General features: G+C 46.2%; 4 protein-coding genes across 7 annotated transcripts in view; 2 read left to right on the top strand and 2 right to left on the bottom strand.

The window, feature by feature from the left end:
* Nucleotides 1–411, top strand: part of LOC108144867 (myb-like protein AA) — a 31,432-nt gene extending 31,021 nt beyond the window's left edge. Inside the window, exon 5 of the mRNA XM_017270018.2 lies at nucleotides 60–411. Coding sequence (XP_017125507.1) covers nucleotides 60–407 — 348 coding nt within the window. The 3' untranslated portion in view covers nucleotides 408–411. The remainder of the gene's footprint in view (nucleotides 1–59) is intronic.
* Nucleotides 412–585: 174 nt separating this feature from the next.
* Nucleotides 586–1,664, bottom strand: LOC108144868 (thymidylate kinase). Its single transcript, XM_017270019.2, has 3 exons — nucleotides 1,538–1,664; nucleotides 1,110–1,479; nucleotides 586–1,050 (listed from the first exon to the last, which is right to left on the bottom strand). Exons 1-3 carry the CDS (start codon nucleotides 1,617–1,619, stop codon nucleotides 864–866), a joined length of 639 nt encoding a protein of 212 aa, XP_017125508.1. The 5' UTR covers nucleotides 1,620–1,664; the 3' UTR covers nucleotides 586–863.
* Nucleotides 1,665–1,977: 313 nt separating this feature from the next.
* On the top strand, nucleotides 1,978–8,107 carry LOC108144567 (uncharacterized protein CG5098). Of its 3 annotated transcripts, XM_017269551.2 has the most exons (6): nucleotides 1,978–2,880; nucleotides 2,946–3,110; nucleotides 3,291–3,490; nucleotides 3,553–3,974; nucleotides 4,031–6,657; nucleotides 6,721–8,107. In XM_017269551.2, the coding sequence occupies exons 1-6, from the start codon at nucleotides 2,806–2,808 to the stop codon at nucleotides 7,246–7,248; spliced, it is 4,017 nt and encodes a 1,338-aa protein (XP_017125040.1). In that variant the 5' UTR covers nucleotides 1,978–2,805; the 3' UTR covers nucleotides 7,249–8,107. The 3 variants fall into 3 exon arrangements, with proteins under 3 accessions (XP_017125040.1, XP_017125042.1, XP_017125041.1); XM_017269553.2 differs by lacking the exon at nucleotides 2,946–3,110 and having other exon boundaries at nucleotides 1,979–2,228; XM_017269552.2 differs by lacking the exon at nucleotides 2,946–3,110 and having other exon boundaries at nucleotides 1,979–2,880.
* A 44-nt stretch (nucleotides 8,108–8,151) lies between these two features.
* LOC108144568 (RNA polymerase II degradation factor 1) lies at nucleotides 8,152–16,940 on the bottom strand. Of its 2 annotated transcripts, none has more exons than XM_017269556.1 (5): nucleotides 16,681–16,940; nucleotides 13,523–13,758; nucleotides 12,125–13,068; nucleotides 9,895–10,039; nucleotides 8,152–9,319 (listed from the first exon to the last, which is right to left on the bottom strand). In XM_017269556.1, exons 2-5 carry the CDS (start codon nucleotides 13,755–13,757, stop codon nucleotides 8,334–8,336), a joined length of 2,310 nt encoding a protein of 769 aa, XP_017125045.1. In that variant the 5' UTR covers nucleotide 13,758; nucleotides 16,681–16,940; the 3' UTR covers nucleotides 8,152–8,333. The 2 variants fall into 2 exon arrangements, with proteins under 2 accessions (XP_017125045.1, XP_017125044.1); XM_017269555.1 differs by having other exon boundaries at nucleotides 9,895–11,512; nucleotides 16,681–16,939.
* Nucleotides 16,941–17,589: the final 649 nt, after the last annotated feature.

Raw genomic sequence — 17,589 nt, 5'->3', positions numbered from 1 at the left:
TTGCAAGTGTATACAAAAAATTAAGTACAGAAGCTTAAGTAACTGTGTTCCCATTCCAGATCTGCTCGGCGACGGGCTTCTCGTGCATCCAGCTCAACCGCACCATCCACCTGATCCGGCTGAACGACGCCTCCGGCTGCTGGGAATCGGAGACGCGAACCGTGCCCTCCGGTTGTGAGTGCATGTGGCCAAAGCACAGCTACGGCGACATAGCCTTCTACCACCAGGCGCAGAAGAGGCGGGGCGGAGGAGGAGGCGTGACCGGGCTGCGACCCCATGGCCCCATCAATGTGGATTACAAGCCCGGAGTGGGCTATCGCCAACTGACCCTGAGGACGCGGACTCCCAAGCCAGCTCCGCGCAGTCGACGCGAGGATTTGGGCTACGAGAGCTACGAGCTCAACTAGTATCGAGAAGGAGGAGAAGCAGTTCGCCCAACATTTTGTGGCTTAGAAACTAAGTTTGATCCGCATAAATTATTTTTCGCTTTAGCTTTAGCAGTTAGTACATAGAGAGCAGCCCTTTAGTCACGGTGTATTAAAATAAACGAACTACAATGGAGCAACAAAATGTGGCATTCTATGATTAAGGAGGCGGGATTACGGCAATTTAATTGCATTTGCCTGCGGGCTTACATATTAATCCACTTGATGTGCAATTCTGTAAATGCATTTCGCTCAACACTTAACGAGAATGCCCTTCGACGCTTGGATTTATTGGCTGCGGCGGCCTTATCGTAAATTAAAAGTTAAGCGCCATTTAAAAACATTTATAACAAACACTCGTGTGTTGCATTAATCAAGGTAAATCCCCTCTAATGAATGGCAATAATGGCCAATGCATGGCAATACAATGGCCCTATCCTATGATAACTTTTCGATGGGTTGGTTGGCCACTTTGGGCAGTAGTTCATCGGCAATGCCAGCTACCTGGGCATGCAAATCCTTCACGGATTGGCTGGCATCGAGCTGGTGCCAATAGCTGGCCTCCTTGGAGCAAATCTTATCAAAAACCTTGGCCACACGCCCCTGGAATTCCACTTTCTCGTAACTGCAAGGGGATAAGATAAGATATGGGGTTCTCAGCTATAAAATGCAACTAATACTGACCGCTCCTCGCCGTATTGACCGCGATTTGCGAGGTCATCTGCTGCGGGTGCTCTTAGGTAGAAAACTGCATCTGGTTTCAAGAGTCCCCGTTCCGGGGCATAACACCAATCGAAATCCAGTCCCTTAGCCGCACTATAAGCCACGCCAGAGTAGGAATATCGATCCACCACCAGGGTGGTGCCCTCCAGGAGCTGCTGCTTCACCTGGTTCATGTGCTCCCAACGATTGGCGGAGAACATCAAGTGGATGACCTCGTCCTGCAGATCCTTGCTGTTGGTCAGATAGGAGTTTATCACCTGGCCAATGCTGGAACTGCGCTCCGGAAAATTCATGGCCATAACGGAAAGACCCTTTGATTTCAGGTGCTCAACTGGAGGAGATTGGTGGTTAAGTGATGGATTAATCGGGTTTTTGGTGTTTTAACTTACCCAATAGCCTGCTTTGTGTGGTCTTGCCACTGCGATCGCATCCTTCGAATATAATCAAGGCTCCACGTTTTCCTGCACTCATTTTGTACTAAAAGTGCTGGTTTTTGATTTGTGTTTGCCATTTTCAGATGCACTTTGACCAGGGATGCAGAGTAGAGTTAACGTATTTTGGCGCCAAAATGGAAAATACCAAAGTAAATTTATTTAAAACTTTATTGTCAAGCACTCGAAAATAAGATGGCCAAGCAATTACTTCTAAAATTGGCTATTTACTAAATGTCTCGCAAATTTTGCAATAATTATTTAAATGGTAGTTTTCTCTTTTCCCACATAAGTATTTTTCTGAGCAGTATTTTCGTCTTTGTTATCGATATCTATCTTTGTCACCCTTCTCCACCCTATCGATGTATCAATATTATACTGAGTGGTTCTCCCATCTCTAACACAAATTACATTTTGTTTTAAACAATTGAAAACACACGTAAAAACACAAAAACAACGTTGCGGCATTTGCGAATTAATATATATTTAGTCCTTGCCGTTGGCCGCCATGTATTAGCTGCAGAAACGGGACCCGTTTACGCGTTTGAGAGCCCATTTTCAGATTCTCCTGTGCTGCGCGACCCAAAACAAGAAAAGTTCGCACGCCGTTGCAACGAATTTGCAATGCGCTGCCGCTGAAAATTTAAAGGTATAAAACAAATTACCCTCACCCGCGATAAGTAACCCACTGTGCCGTTGCATTGCCAAATTACAAAATTGCTTGAAACAAAAGCCACAAACAACTGGCCATGGAGACGGGGGAAAAAAACGAAGTGTGCAGGACGTTCGGCATTCGCAAATACCTCGTGCTTTTGGCGTAGCGTGCAAAACAACGCGCTGTCATCTGGCCGATAGGTTGGATGTGTGGTGTTATCGGCTGCTTATGCCCTGTTATCGAGTTATCGCGCAAGGACCACGAGAGCGGCGAAAAACCTTTTGCCTTTTCCGAGTGGGTTGGTGTTTGTGGGTGGTGTGAAAAAAGTGCGTGCGGTCTTGTTTATGGGCGAAAAAGAGCAGCGGCTGTCCGGCCGGAGTTAGCAAGTCCTGTGCAGCAGCAGGATCCTTCCCATCGAGATTAGGTCGCCTTTTCGTCCTTCGGCTGCTCCGCTCCCCAAAACTCCAGCTGTCGGTTTTTTTGTTTTAATCACATTCCACACACATTGGGCCGAAAGGATACCCATGAGCTGGGTGAGATATACAAGAAGCGCCACGAGTTAGCCACCGAGATGGCCAACAACAATCATCCGCATCCTGGGCATCTCAGCCAGGCGGCCCAGAACGCCTCCTGGAATCCCCTGCAAGTAAGTAGTGGAGCATCGATGTGGATGAAAACGCTATGGAAACGCTGACCTCCATCAATCCGCAGATTCCCTCGTACATACCCCGGCAGCCGCAGTTGGCGCATATGTCTAACGAGCGGCCCGGAATGGTGCGATCCCCGCTGGCCTGGCACGTTTCCGGTTCCGTTTCCGCCCAGCCACCGCCGCCGCCCGATGCCATTTACAATTTCATGTCGGCCAACCACAAAAACGTAGGCCAAAAGCAGCCAGAAATCTTAGTTAACCCAAAAGCATGCTCGATCCTCGCCTTTTAGCCAAGTAGAAAGCCTCCTTTAGCGTCGTTTAGTTGAGTTGTTTCCTAGTTTGCTTTGTTTTCTTCTAGCTCTTAAAGTCCTGTGCTCATTAATTCCTAGCCTGCTTTGTTCTCCTAGCTGGACCACCACCATCAGATGAATCCTCTGCTGGCTCCGCCCTACTCTGGAACTTTGCCATTCAACTCCATGGACCTGTCCCTGCAGTCCGCCCGCAGTGCGGCCCAGCCGCTGGCCAAGCAGTCGCCCAACCAGCAGGCACAGCAGTCCCAGCAGCAGCAGCAGCAATCTCTAATGCACGCACCTAATTATCCTTCAATGTGAGTAGACTGCCCTGCATCCAGTTAGTTTGGACATTATTAAACATCTGTTTACGCCACAGTCAAAATCTCACGACCAATGCCACGCAACAACAGCAGCAGCAAGGACATTTGGCCGCCATGGCAGCCGCTCATGCCAGTTTGCTGCAGTCCAGCCTGGGCAGCTCCTCGGGAAACCTCAGCAATGGGGGCGACTGCGAGTCCTTGCTGCCGCCACCGCCTCCCACAACTGCCTCTGGGAACAGCAATCATGCGGGGAGCAACAGCAGCAGCAACAGTGGCAGTAACAATCACGTAACCAGCCCGCACTACACGCAATCGCGCGATGAGAACTTCAAGCTGGCGCAATTGAAGCGCAGCTTTGACCATGAGCTGCTCTCGGGAAAGAGTTTGCCGAAGGACAAGGACTTTGGCTACCCGCCAGCGGGATCAGCTAGCAAACTGCCCACGCACAATGTACAGCAGCAACATGTCAACAAGAAACGTAAGTTGTATTGGGTTAAATCAAAGATGATTAACTTTTAATCGTATATCCTTTAGCCTCACCTCTGCGAAACTATCACCAACAACAGCAGCAGCCGCCTTACAACTTAACGCCCAAATACAATGGACCACAGACGCCGCCAACGCCTCAATCTCCGCTGGCTGCGCCGCCTCATCAGATGCAATCACCCACCATGGACTACAATCAGCTGCACCTGCACCATCAGCTCAATAACTCGAGCGGAGCTGGTAGCTACCACCACATGCAGCAGGACCAGACACAATCGCAATCACAATCGCAGCACCCCCAGCACTTGCACTACCACAATCAGCATGCGGCCAACAGCCAAACAGCTCCGCCGCCGCTCCTGCCACCTCACTTGACCAGTGGTCAGTTTCATGGGCAACCACAGGATGCGGCCCAGCAGCAGCAGGTGGCATCATCCTCGAGTCAACAACAGACGCATCATTCCCGCAACGCTCAACTGACGAATCTCGATGTCCTGGCGGTCAAGCACAAACCAGAGTCGTCGGAGGAGCAGCCTGTTATAACTGATCTATCGTACCGCAACTCGGAAGTGGACAAACCCGCAGTAGATGCCCCTGAGTCTCCCTACCTGACCACCTCCAATGAGGAGTCACTGGAGTCGAACAGCAACAGCAGCAATAGTCGCAAGCGCCGCAAACGAAAAGCCAGTATGGTGATGAGGGTTACACCGAATGAAAATGCACCAGAGGGAGGCAACGTCAAGCAGCCGCATCAACAGCAACTGCTGCAGCAGCAGCAGCAGCCTGTGCACCATAACAACAGCTGCAGTCCCAAACGATCGCCCAAGAATGGAGGCGGTGACTTTCAGCCCTTCAGTTTGCAAACCCAGCCGCAAACGGCGAAGGAGAAGACGCCGCAAGAGAACGGCCGGGCAGGATCACCAGCACCGGCGGAGAACAGCAGCAACAGCAATAGCTCCACCGCGCTGTACCACGACAACGACAACCCCAAGACCAAGAAACAGCGGCAGGCCCTGCTGCAGCGAAACCTTACCGAACAGCACCGTCTGCAGCAGGAGGATGAGCCTCCCAAGAAGCACACAACGCCGCCCACCATGCCGCCACCCAGTCCGCAGAGCAACAGCAGTAGCAGTAGCTCGAGCAGCTCCAGCGCCAACACGCACAGCAGCCATAGCAATAATGCGGTTAACGATAATCGAAGGGAGGATCAGAAGCCGGAGATCAACAACAAGGCCACCACGGATACACCTGCATCTCCTGCCCTCGTCGAGCAGGGCGACATCGATGCCAAGCCGGCGGTTAGTGTCCACGAGTGCGATGAAGAGGAGGACACGGCCACAAACAAGGACTCATCACCCGCACATCCTGTTCCGCCAGCTAATGTGGCTGCTCCCGCCGTGACCCAAGAATCGCCCAAGAAATCCTCACCCGCTGCAAACTCAGAACCCTGTCCCTTTGGTGAAGTGGAGGACAAGCTGGAGGAAATGTTTGCCGGCATCGAAGAGGAGACGGAAAGGATATGCAGCCCGGAGAAGCTGACAGCGGGCGAGACGGAAGAGTTGGTAACCCACGATTTGACCGCCCAGCTGGCTCTGGACAGCGCCAAACCAGCAGACGAGGCGCCGGCGGAAAAGACGGAGAGCTCAGTGCTGGCAGTTCTGGCCCCTGCCCCCGAAATTCGACCCGTGGCCACCAAGGCGGCCATGAAGTCCACGCTACCCAGTCCCGTGCACAGCCCCACCCCACTAGCTCGCTCCACCTCGACGCCCTTGGCCGCTGCAGTGGATGACAATAGTAAGCCCAACACGCCCGTTCCACCTAAGACACCTGCAGTAAGGAGACCGCCACCACGTAGACTTTCCATGGGCATGGATGTCTCACTGCTGCGCTTCATGATCGACGACCCGCCTGCCAAGAAGCCAGGTCGCAAGAAGAAAGTGATTCCAGAGCCGGAACTGGAAGATGATGACAAGCCAAGCACCTCGGCGGCGGCTGCTGCGGCTCTGGCAGCCCGCCAATTGAGCGAAGCGGCTGCAGTTGCTCCGAAGTCGAAAGCTGCCAGTGCCAAGAAGAAAAATACCCTGGGCAAGGGCAAGAAGGGAGCAGCAGCAACGGGGAAGGCCAATGCCAAGAATGCCAAGCAAAACGGGAAGAAGCCGGGCAGAAAGCCCGCCTTTACCACCGATGAGGATAGCACACCGGCGCCCACAAACGGTTCGAGCGGATCAGTCCCTGAGCTAAGGTTCAAGTCTCCCTTCATTCTCATCAAAGCGGACGGCAGCGTGAGCATCAAGAACACCCACAGTGCCGAGGACGTGAACGAGAAGCAGACGAAGGCCAAGAAGGCTCCGCACGAGCGAAAAAACCTGAGGGGGATGCACAGCTCCACGCTGAGCAACCGCTACGATGCGGACACCACCGATTCCACCTGGATTTGTGTGTTCTGCAAGCGGGGTCCTCACAAGCTCGGTCTGGGCGATCTCTTTGGCCCCTACCTGGTCACCAGCGACTGTGACGAGTATCGTGCGGCCCTGCAGGCTCCCGGCGTACAGGACATCGATGGACTGTTTGTCAACAAACGGCGACGCGAGGACATGGTCAAGCTGCAGGAGCGAAATCTACCCGTGGTTCCCGCCACGCTGGCCCACATTATGCAGGCTCCCAAGATTAGCATGGTAATCCCACCACACAGTAACATAAATAAACTATCAGCTAACTAGTATTCTTCAATTTTGCAGCACAAACGAAAGCGCAAGCAGACGCACGATAGCTCCATATCCTACAGCGATGACCCCAACGAGTCGCGTTCGCAATGCTCTTCGGTGGAACCCATGGACTGCAGTCAGGAGCCCAAGTTTGTGGAGACCTTCCGCGGCATGGGCAAGACCTCGGAGCACGGCTTTGAGGTTTGGCTGCACGAGGACTGCGCCGTGTGGAGCAACGACATCCAGCTGATCGGCGCCCATGTCAACGGACTGGATGCGGCTGTGTGGGACAGCACGCGGTACCAGTGTGTGCTCTGCCAGCAGACGGGGGCCAGTGTATGTTGCTTCCAGCGAAGTTGCAAGGCGCCTGCTCATGTGCCGTGTGCGCGATCCGCCAACTGGAGTTTGAGTGAGGAGGATCGCAAGGTCTTCTGCCAGCTGCATAAACACGAGTCTGACATAGTGGAGCCCATGAAAACGGAGCCAGTGGCAGCTCCAGTTGCTCCTGCTCCTCCAGCACCAGCTCCGCCGCCCCCGTTCAACATTCATTCGCTTCCCTGAGTACGCGTGCGCGTCCAGAAATGCCGCCTGGTCGCCAAGCGTTGAGCGTTGAAGGCACGATCCCTTAGATTCTTGAATCCTGATTCCTGATTCCCAAATCCTGCGTTCGAAAACCCAAACGAATCCGCAGCTCGCTGCACGTTTTACTTAAGCTTTGTACATAAGTTTCCGACTGCCGTCGTCGCCAGGAGGGCATTTCGTGATTTTGTATAAATCCGCTGTACATTTTAAGGCTTGACGCACCGCACGACGATATCAGAGCGTTCGCCACGTTATAGTTACGTTCCCCCTGCACTCTGCATCCTTAGTTGTTTATGTTTAAGTGAATGCCTAAATTATTATTTTGCCTAGTACTATGCCCTTTACATTAGTACCTTTTAGTTCTAACTAATTTAAAAGCCTCTCCAACCTATGTCCAATGCCCACCACCCACCACCCAATCTGCATCACATACGCCAATTGATAATGCGGCTTAGTTGAATTCAGTCTCAGTCTGTTTTGTATAAACGAATACTCCAATGCCATACCAATAACCAACTGAGTAATCATGATAACTGATGTAGCTATGGTCGATTCCAATTCCAATTGATATATGCGATGTGAAGTTGCAGTAAAGTTACGTATAAATAGAAAATGTTTGACACCAAGTAAGCGAGAACATTCGAAGCCCCAATTACAAAATGGAATATTGTAAAACAATATATGATATGCATATAATAATTATTAGTAATGTTAATGTAAGCGAACAGTTAAAAAGCCAGCTAAATAAAACCTTGTATTGTATTCGTATCCGGTAAGGTCTGTACGTATTGCTGATAATTTTAAAAAACTCTAAAACGTATAAACAATAAAAATTTAATCTCACAACAGCAAAAGGCGAAGAAGAAGGAGCAAAAGTAAGGGTTTTTGTAAATTTTTCGTTTTATTTATCAATAAATATGCAAAAATATACACACACACATACATACGAATAAAGTATGGTTCTTGAACAGTTCTCGACTTAGCTTAGGCATAAATAGTTTACTAATTTAACTATAAGTTAAGGGTTTTTTAGTCCTAGCTCGTTATTCTCTCGGAAATCTCGTTTAAAAGCGACGCAGCCTGCGGCGCATTTGCTGCGTAACATCGTTGGGCAATCGTCCCACGCTGCTCTGTGGCACCTCGTAGGATGTCCGTCCGGCGTAGAAGGCTCGCTCCCGGCTTTTCCCGGATCCGGAGAGGCTTCCCTTGCCCGGAGCATCCGTAAGTTGCAGCTGACTGGCCGACACATCGCTGCGCTTTTGGGCCAACTGCAGTCCGGGTATCAAACCATTGCCCAGCGTGGGCAGTTGCACATTCAGGTGGTCCACATGGCGGCCAGCAATCACCGGTCCCTGAGCAATGTTACCCGGAGAAACGGCCACGGGCGGAGCCAGGGGCGGAAACTGCGGCAATTGCTGCTGTTGCTGCTGGTAGGGCACGAAAATGTTGGGCGTTAGATAGGGTTGCTGGTTGGTGTGGATTGTGGGGCGTTGCTGGAAGTGTTGTTGCTGCTGGAAGCGCTGATGTTGCTGCTGGGGCTGTTGATATTGCTGGTAGGCATTATGTTGCTGTGGTTGCTGATATTGCTGCGAGATGAAGCTCAGTTGCTGCTGATGTTGCTGTTGCACAGGCTGTTGTTGCTGCTGCACTGCCAGATGTTGCTGTTGTATAGGCTGGCGTTGCTGCTGTTGCACAGATTGCCGCTGCTGTAGTTGAACATGTTGCTGCTGCACAGGCTGCTTTTGCACGCGTTGCTGCTGATAGTGCTGCTGCTGATGCTGTTGCAAAGTGGCAGCAGGAGCAATGTTGTTGCTGCTTGCAGGACTTTGACCGAACTTGTTGTTTAGAAAATCGTTGAGAGAAACATAGGAGTTGGACTGGCCATTAGTAACTGGTGCCTGGGTGGCCAAGCTAGAGATGATGTTGCTGGCGGAGTTTGGAGCAATACGCTGACCCTCTGCACGAGCAATCACGATTCCGGGCGGCGGAGGGAGTTCAGATACTTGAGCGGCCTGTTGGGGGCGTGGCGGTACAGTCAGACTGGAAATAGCTGAAACAGGGAAATTAAACAGTCTATTATTGTCCTTTATATCAGAGTTGCAATTTACTAATAACATTTAAAACAAAAAATAAATATAAGTAATACAAATAAAAAAAAATGCAAAAAAGTAGTTTAATTAAAAATAATTACATTTTAATTGTCAAATGAATTTCATTGAAAATCTATGTTATTGCTATATTTATTCAATATTTTGATTTTTCAAGAATAGTGCCATATAATACACATTTTATTAGATAAACAAAAAAGAAATTCTCATGGTACTTTAAACAATTTCCAAAACCAAAAAATAAGTAATGGTTTTGCATAAAATTTATTACTTGAATGATGCCACTTGATACTTATTTCGTTAGGTTAATAAAACAGGAGTTTGATGTCAAAAAAGTAATAGTATTGGATAACATTTGATTTTCCAACAATAAAGCCACATATATTTCATTAGGTTAACGAAATAACAAATTCATGAACTTAAGAAATATTTATTAAAATTTCCCAATGGCAATTTGAATGAAATTTCAACCTTTTTACCCTTTTTTTTTTGCTAATGCTATAATAATGTGGCTCACCTGGCGCCGCTGCTGGCTTAACGTAGCTGCTGCTGACCGAGTGATGTTGCTGCTTGACTGCCTGATGTTGCTGCTGGCGTTGCTGCTGATGCTGTTGCTGCTGCTGCTGTTGATGGGAACCCTGCGACTGGGCACTCTTGAAATTCTGCAAAACGGATTCGTCAACAATGGCACGGGTTAACTTATCGAAGGAAAGGAAAGCGGAGGCGGGTGAAAGGCTGGATGTGGTTTGGGATTGGGATTGTGATTGCGATTGCAATTGCGATGGGGAGGCGTACGTAGCAGGCTCGCTGGCTGCTTGTGTGGCATAAACGTGTGATGGCTGGATGGGCTTGCTGATCTGTGGTGCCTGAGTGTAGCTATAGCCACCATTGTAGTTGGAGGCCAAGGCGGATATATGTTGATTGAGCGAGGCCAGCGAGGAGGTGGGTCGCACTGTTGTGCTCCTGGGCGTGGTGGTTCCCCTAGTTCTTTGCACAGGTGCCTGGGTCTTGAAGTTCGAGTAGCGACTCTTGCCGCGATTTGAGGAGACTGTGGATCGGGCGGATGTGGCCGCCACATAGGTTCTAGGAGTGGTGGTGCTGCTGCTGGTAATTCCTGAACTAACAGAAGCTCGGGTTGCTGGTGTGTAGACGCGATTGCCGCGTTGCACTTGGAAGCGTTGCAGGTTGCTGTGAACCGATTCCCAGCTGGCCTTGCTGGGAGCAATCTTGGTCTCGCGCTCAATATCCCGCACGGTTAGCTTCTTATTTGGTCCCGGTTCAGCGGCTCCACGTATTTGTTGGAATGGGGAAATGGTCGTGGTTGTCGTTGTCGTTGGCGGTGTTGTTGTGCTGCTTGGCGCAACAGTTGTTGTTGTTGTTGTTGGTTTTGTGGTGCTCCTGGTGGCCTGGGAAAGTCTAGAAAGACGCAATCTACTCGCTGCCAGACGTTCCAGATAACTTCTTGTCGTGGATGTGGTCTTTTGAGTGGTCGACGGTGTTGTGGTGCGCACAATGGGCAAAGGACGAATGTGGGCCCGCTTTAACATGGCTCCCGGACGATTCTTGCGATAGCCTCTTATGCGTTCCTGCGTGCTACTTATCTCAGTTACCACCTCGGTGGAGGTCTGCATAACTGGCGTAATGGGGCTACTGGTTGTGGTGGTACTAGTTACGATTACATCATTCCTTTCCAAGGACTTATCTTCGTCGTGGGAAGTGAGTTGCACGCCCGCCAGCAGCAATTTGGCTGCCTCATGATGCACATCGTTCTTCTCAGCGTTTTCGGGACTCTGCTCCACGTGGTTTATATCCTCACTGATGGGCAAGCTGGCCGTAAGAGCAGCTGCCTGGCCAATGGACTCGATGGTCGCTACATCCCCGGTGGACAACACTTCCGCTGGCGGTGGTGGTGCCAAAAAACTAAGTGGTTCTGCCGCTGAAGTGGAGGTGATCGTTTCGGGTGCCACTGATGTGGTGCTCATATCTTCTGCAAACTCAGCGGGTGGCAAAGTGGGTGCTATCAGCAGTTTTTCCACTGATTCGGTGGTTGTTGTAGAAGTGCTGCTGCTCGCGGTTTTGGAAAACTTATGTTTGTGCTCAATGGACTTGTGATCTTCGGTGGGTATCTCATTGGGCTGTTATTGTGTGTGTTTGTGTGCGGTTTGTGGTTTTGAGTTGCGTATGTAAGCGATAGAGTTGAAAGAGTAGCGATATATAGATAGGAAAATAAAAATATAGAAGATAGAGATACAGAGAGTTAAGATAGAGTTGAAAGCAACACAGAGCAACACGGAAAATGTAACTGCAATTTAGATATCAGATTCTAAAATTACTCAGTCAATTATAGTTTTGAAGGCCAAACTCTCATTGGAAATCTATAGCTACATAAAGATATTGAGTAAAAGCAGGTTAAAAACGGCTATATCTCACCATAAGAATACCATTTAATATTTTTCAAAATTTTGAAATATATTTATCTTATTCAAAAACATTGATTGTCTTTTTTGATCCCAAATTTCAAATCAACAACCATGGCAAAAACATAGAAATTAAAATTTAATCCGTTCTGAATTTTGTACTTTAATTTACTTCGCTATACAAGACACCTAAGTTTTAACGAATCTTCCTGAGTATTCTCATTATCTAATGTTTAAGCTACGGTTACACTCCCAAGCCCTAGACATGTTGCATAGTGTAAGTAAAGATAGTTCCCCGAGTTAGTTTAAGTCGAGTAGCTAAAAACTCACCGTAAATCTGACAGTGCTGGGTGTTTGCTTGGGTTTAATGTATCCATAGCCCGTGGATGATGAGCTGCCCTTGCCATTCTCGCCCTGCATCGAGAATCCGCGACTGAGGAAGCGGAAGGGCTGCTTCACTTTCGGCGGAGCCATGGATTGGTAGCCGGAAACGGAGGGATCCACATCGGTGGATACCTCATCCAGCAGATTGTTGATATTCGACACGAGATCAAGTTGCACGGCCTCGTCCTTGGTGTTCCTAATGTGCTTGATGTAGTCGGGAGCCATTACCTCTCCGTAGGGTGTTTCTGTATCGGTCAGGACATCCAAACCCGCATTTACACGCTCGGCAAAGTTCTTCTGCTTTTGGTAGTGATATTCACGGGGATACTCGGCCACAATGTGGGCATTGGTATGATCAAACTGAATGCCAGGATCGGAGGAAAGTTCTCCCAAACTGTTCACATAAATACCCTCATCTTCGTTTTCATCAGTGGTGGTGATGCCCGCTTTCACGGCATTCAGTGGCTCACTTTTAACGGCTTCTCCACGTCCAACCACTTGAGTTTCCTGCGGATCATTGGACTTAACTACCGCCGGCTGACTCAATACACCACTAGCTCCACTCAAATCCTTGCTGAGACTGTGATGCGGATTCTGCGACTGCGATTGCGTTTGCTGCAAAGCCTTCGAAATGGTCTTCATGGGGTACTCCATCATGTGACGCACTCGCTCCATCATCTCATGGGTATTGCCCACCGACTTCTCCTCGTTCATTTCGTAATATCTCTCCGAGTCATCGCAGTTCACATTGCGGTACCAGTCGCACACAAAGTTCTTCTGGCTGAAGAGGGTTCCATTGGGACAGAGGAAGCCAAATCCTTGAGGGATTCGCGCAGTGTGGGCACAAATACGGAAGGCCTGACAGCGACTCTCCACATCGGCGTAGTAACCTTTAAGGAAATTCAAGTGGTAAAAACAATAATATTATAAAGAAATAAAAGGTAAAAACTATTTAAGTTATGAGTTGTCATATTCACATTACCAATCTATTTAGGATATTTACTAAGTGTAAGCATATTTAAAACAAATACAAAATTGTTATGTTAAAAGGAATGCATATTAAATTTCATGATTTAATATTAAAACATTCGTATTAATGGGGAAATATTGGAATTTTAAGTGGTCCCATTAGTTTCAGTTTAAAGTGATTTATATATCTATAAATGATGTATATATTTTAAAAGTTTAAATCTATTGCGTAGGTATTAAATTAAATATTAAATATAATTAAACCAATGTAACTAAAAATTAGAACAAAAAATGTTTAAATTGAGTACACAGACTTTTAATTTACTACGTTTTTTTTATTTAGTTTACCTAATATTGTTAGTTTAGAATACCCACCTTCATGTCTTCCTTTGCACACAAAACTCGTCTTGGGCGGGGCACTTAATATGGGATAATCCAGGCCCGGTTCGCCGGGAATCGTGTGCCGGAGGTCGTACTGCTGGTCCGTGTACTCGCTGGACTTGTCCGCATCCTCGAAGTGCTCCCGACTGCTGCTCTGGCCCTGGGCCACGCCCACCAGGAGTAGGCAGAGGACGAGAGCCAACCACAGACAGGATCTGGGTGGCCACATGCTGTTGACACATAAAAAAAAAGAAAAAACAGACAGAAATGTATTAATTGTGACATTTTTGTGAGCGGCGCTTTGCGACATTTTATTCATTAGGCTGATTGATAAACCATGAATCGGGCCGAAACTCATTGATTAAAATGTGTGTTTTGGCCCATTTGCATACAAATGCGGCGGACAACGGAAACTCGTAAGATTTAGTTTGGATTAGCATATAACATACCGAGGCGTTACCGAATCGCTAGCTGATTTATGTGACCCAAAACAAATGCCTTTTACAGCTGCTGGGTGACTTTTTTGCAACACTGTACGTACATAATTTTGCGTGGGGACAGTCGACAGATCGAGCCATTTACGGCCAAGTGTGTCCATCAAATGGCAATTAAATTCGACTAGGCTTATCTTTTGCATTCACATTAAAAGGAGGCAGCGGATGGCCATGAAATTTCCGCTTCATCTAGATCTTAAGCCTCTTTGAGATCGATATCGGATCAATATATGAAGTGTTTATAATTCCTTGCCTTACCAACCATTAATCACCCGGCATTGTTTAATGGATGAGCAACGATTATTAATCATACGCGGGTCTTATTAGAATGTGGCTAATTCCGAATTAGCCAAAGCAAATCGAAATCAAGTATACGCAGCGCTTCCAGTTAAACACTTGAGCAATCAATTCTCAATGGGTTTGCTATCGACTCGAAGTTCGCTGAGGTCATTTGGGGCCATTATGTTTGCCGAATGATATGTGCTGACAGCGTAAAAACAGATAAATTTCATATTTCATGCAAATTAAAACGAAAGACTTAGGCAACGAACTTCACTTCACTTGTCTTCACCCTGAATGATTGCCTCTAATTGTTCGCATTGATGGTTGTGCGTTGTGTAAGGAAGCAAAGCGTAAAGAAAACACTCCACTCAAGCTGTTCAATGAAAATATTCAGTGGCAATTTGATTTGGTTAGTGCAGCTCGAAGGCATTCAAAGTGAGTGAAAATAGTGGCTGCTAAAAAAGATGTGCACAATTAAACGACGACCAAATGGTTTCCCATAACTTTTAACTTATATAAATTCGTCTGATAATGACGTAACAATTGTAAGGGCATAGTTACAAGCATAATAATTGCATTATTTATTTATTTTTTTTTTTTTTTTACCGTTGACATTTGGTGGCAGTCAATAACCTTCCCGCAAGTCAACAAACTGTAAGCTGCCCACTTCTATAATGACTATCTAAGCGACATCTAATTGAATTTTAATGATCCATCATTTTCGGCCAGAAGCAACTGCTCACTTCACACACACTCAATATGCAAATGTCGTGGGGAAAATGGAAAATGGAATGACCTCTTCGGAAGATGTACTTATCCTCCGAATTGGAATGCCCCCAGTCTCGTTACAAAAACCATTTACAATTCGACACTTTCAGGGTCAATATCAAGACCAGCACCACTAAATGAAAAAAAAACAACAAATGGACAACGAGGAAGCATTCGGTGGTATAGAAAATGTTTTACTTCTCATTGTTTTCAATGATCCATCAAAACACTGAAATGCCAGACAAATGATGATTAAGATGCCAATGAGAGCCCCCAAACAAGAAGCCAAGCCAACGAGAATAGGGAAGGAAAATTTGAGATAACAGACTTTGCATTGAAGACAAAGTAAAAAAGAGAATGGATAGACCCATCAAATGAGGTGGCTTAACCAGAATATATGTATTAGTTGCTGTAATTCAAATGCCTCGATCATTACTTTTTATGATCTTCGGCTGAGTTTGGTGCAAATTAATTGACAGCACGTTTTTTTATTTTTTTTTTGAACCGGGCCGAACCGAAGTGAACTATAAATCTTCAACAGATATCACGAGAACGGGTTGCCCCAGTCGCATATTTAATTATAGCGAGTCTCCTCCAACTTTGACTCCATGGCGCCGACAAGCCCATGATTGTTTCGGAATTGATGACTGTCCCAGGAATGGGTGCTCATATGTGTATTTTTAACCAGGATCTCCATCTCCACTGCCATGTCAATCCCATTTGGCTTGGGGGCTTCTTCTCACGATCTCGCCTTTGAGATTTGAAGAGCCCGCATCTTTGGAATTTGCTCAGTTTTGGGCAGATGACGTAAATCGAGTGCGTAACACAAGAGATTGAGAGTGAGCCACTTCTGGCTGTCTCATACTATATGTTTCGGGGTTCCGTGACTCGCTTCTAATCGTTTCTATATCCGTTTAGCTATTTCGATTCAAGAGGTCTAGAAGATTGCTATGTAAACATATCATTTACCGATTGACCAGCATTATTACTGCATAAGTAATCAAACAAAAATAAGTTTCTTAGCAAATAATGGGATTCTAAACGATTTGGTATAGAAAACATTTTCGAAATATGGGCCAAAATTTTATGAAAATAATATTCAAACAATTGTTATTGTAAAAAAAATGTAATGTCCCTAAAATTACAAATTAGTCTTCAAAGTTCAAAGTGCTTAAAAAGGGTTTTAACTATAAATGTTTAAAATAATTCTTTAATAATAAATCCTTTAATGAAAAAATTAAATTCAAAGATTGCAGACCATAAGATAAGTAAATGTCAAATTATATTTAAAACACTACTTTACAATTTTACTATAATTTTAATAATATAACAACTATCAACAACAATGGCTTGAGACCCCAAGCCATATTTTCTGCCCAAGATTCGAGCTTTTATTCGCTTTCACATATTTGTTTCATTCCATATTCTAATTTAACAGAAGATCTAAATATGTTAGAGTTCACAAATGAGCTTACTGCATTAAAACCCAGTTTGTTTGTGGGGTGTGCGACATTTGTCATACTCAGCTTTTTAATGAGAATATATATTTATTGTTCGCATTTGGCAGATGATTATATCTGTTTGTTCTCCATGCAGTCACATTTTTACCTTATAAATCTCCGAGCAAACGATAAAATTGGTCTGAAAATTAATTTGTTTTCGGCGTTTTTGGAGAACTTTTCGTTTCGTTGCACAGAAATACTTTGAGTAAATAAACTTCACAAACACACTAGCTGAAGCGGGGCTTAAGCATTATCCTGCCAGTTGATTGGCGTTATCCTTTTGATATCGAATTAATAACGTTGCTGGAGAACGGAAAAACAAGACAAACTGAACCGTTCGAGGCGCGAACTTGAACTGAACTCGAACATCCAAAGGTAATCGAAATATTTTGGCCAGCAGCATCCAAAAAATCAGCAGCGGCAACCAGACATTCAGACCCCGAAATATGCGTCAAAGCAGAAGATACAAGATACAATACAAAAAAACCACAACAGCAATAAAAGCCCCATCGATTGCGTATGATCATGGTGATGACCAGCCATGATGACGATGATGATGATGATGATGATTACAACGATGTTGCCGCTGGAAAACCGGTGACAACCTGCTGCCGCCAAAGATACATAACAGTAACAGTTGGAGACCAAAAAAATAAAAAGTCACAAAAGAAAGGGACCAGCAAAACGCTGCCAACTATCTTCCAAAAGGGCGTGTTTGCCTGGGAAATTAAACAACAGTGAGGACTCCATATAGAGGGAAAATGAAATTCTGGTTCTAAGTTAACATCATCTAATTGTTAATTAAGTTTTTAACATTAAAAGACCAATGGCCAAGAAAAATAAAAATTGTTTACTTACTGGGTTAATAGGTCAATAATATATATTTCAATTCGATTGTCCTTGAATCTGAGTTTGTAAAAGGTATGATAGTATATTTATTAAAAAAATTGATTAATTAACGCAAACTTTAATCTTTTCTACTTTGCCCCACTTTTTCAATGATTTTGTTTTATTA

This window comes from Drosophila elegans, unplaced genomic scaffold (genome assembly GCF_018152505.1).
Source record: "Drosophila elegans isolate 14027-0461.03 unplaced genomic scaffold, ASM1815250v1 contig_183, whole genome shotgun sequence".
In the NCBI taxonomy this organism is placed as follows: Eukaryota; Metazoa; Arthropoda; class Insecta; order Diptera; family Drosophilidae; genus Drosophila; species Drosophila elegans.
The sequence above is the reverse complement of the archived record's forward strand: the minus strand, read 5'-3'. Positions and strand labels throughout refer to the sequence as shown.

Bases quoted from the DNA above. Each gene is read 5' to 3' on its own strand.
- LOC108144868 (XM_017270019.2), bottom strand. From the start codon at position 1,619: ATGAGTGCAGGAAAACGTGGAGCCTTGATTATATTCGAAGGATGCGAT. The intron at 1,480-1,537 runs GTAAGTTAAAAC...AATCTCCTCCAG, and splicing joins CACACAAAGCAGGCTATTGG to TTGAGCACCTGAAATCAAAG. The intron at 1,051-1,109 runs GTCAGTATTAGT...ATCCCCTTGCAG, and splicing joins GGTCAATACGGCGAGGAGCG to TTACGAGAAAGTGGAATTCC.
- LOC108144567 (XM_017269551.2), top strand. From the start codon at position 2,806: ATGGCCAACAACAATCATCCGCATCCTGGGCATCTCAGCCAGGCGGCC. The intron at 3,491-3,552 runs GTGAGTAGACTG...TTTACGCCACAG, and splicing joins GCACCTAATTATCCTTCAAT to TCAAAATCTCACGACCAATG. The intron at 6,658-6,720 runs GTAATCCCACCA...TCAATTTTGCAG, and splicing joins AGGCTCCCAAGATTAGCATG to CACAAACGAAAGCGCAAGCA.
- LOC108144568 (XM_017269555.1), bottom strand. From the start codon at position 13,757: ATGTGGCCACCCAGATCCTGTCTGTGGTTGGCTCTCGTCCTCTGCCTA. The intron at 13,069-13,522 runs GTGGGTATTCTA...ATTTCCTTAAAG, and splicing joins GTGCAAAGGAAGACATGAAG to GTTACTACGCCGATGTGGAG. The intron at 11,513-12,124 runs GTGAGTTTTTAG...ACACAATAACAG, and splicing joins CCAGCACTGTCAGATTTACG to CCCAATGAGATACCCACCGA.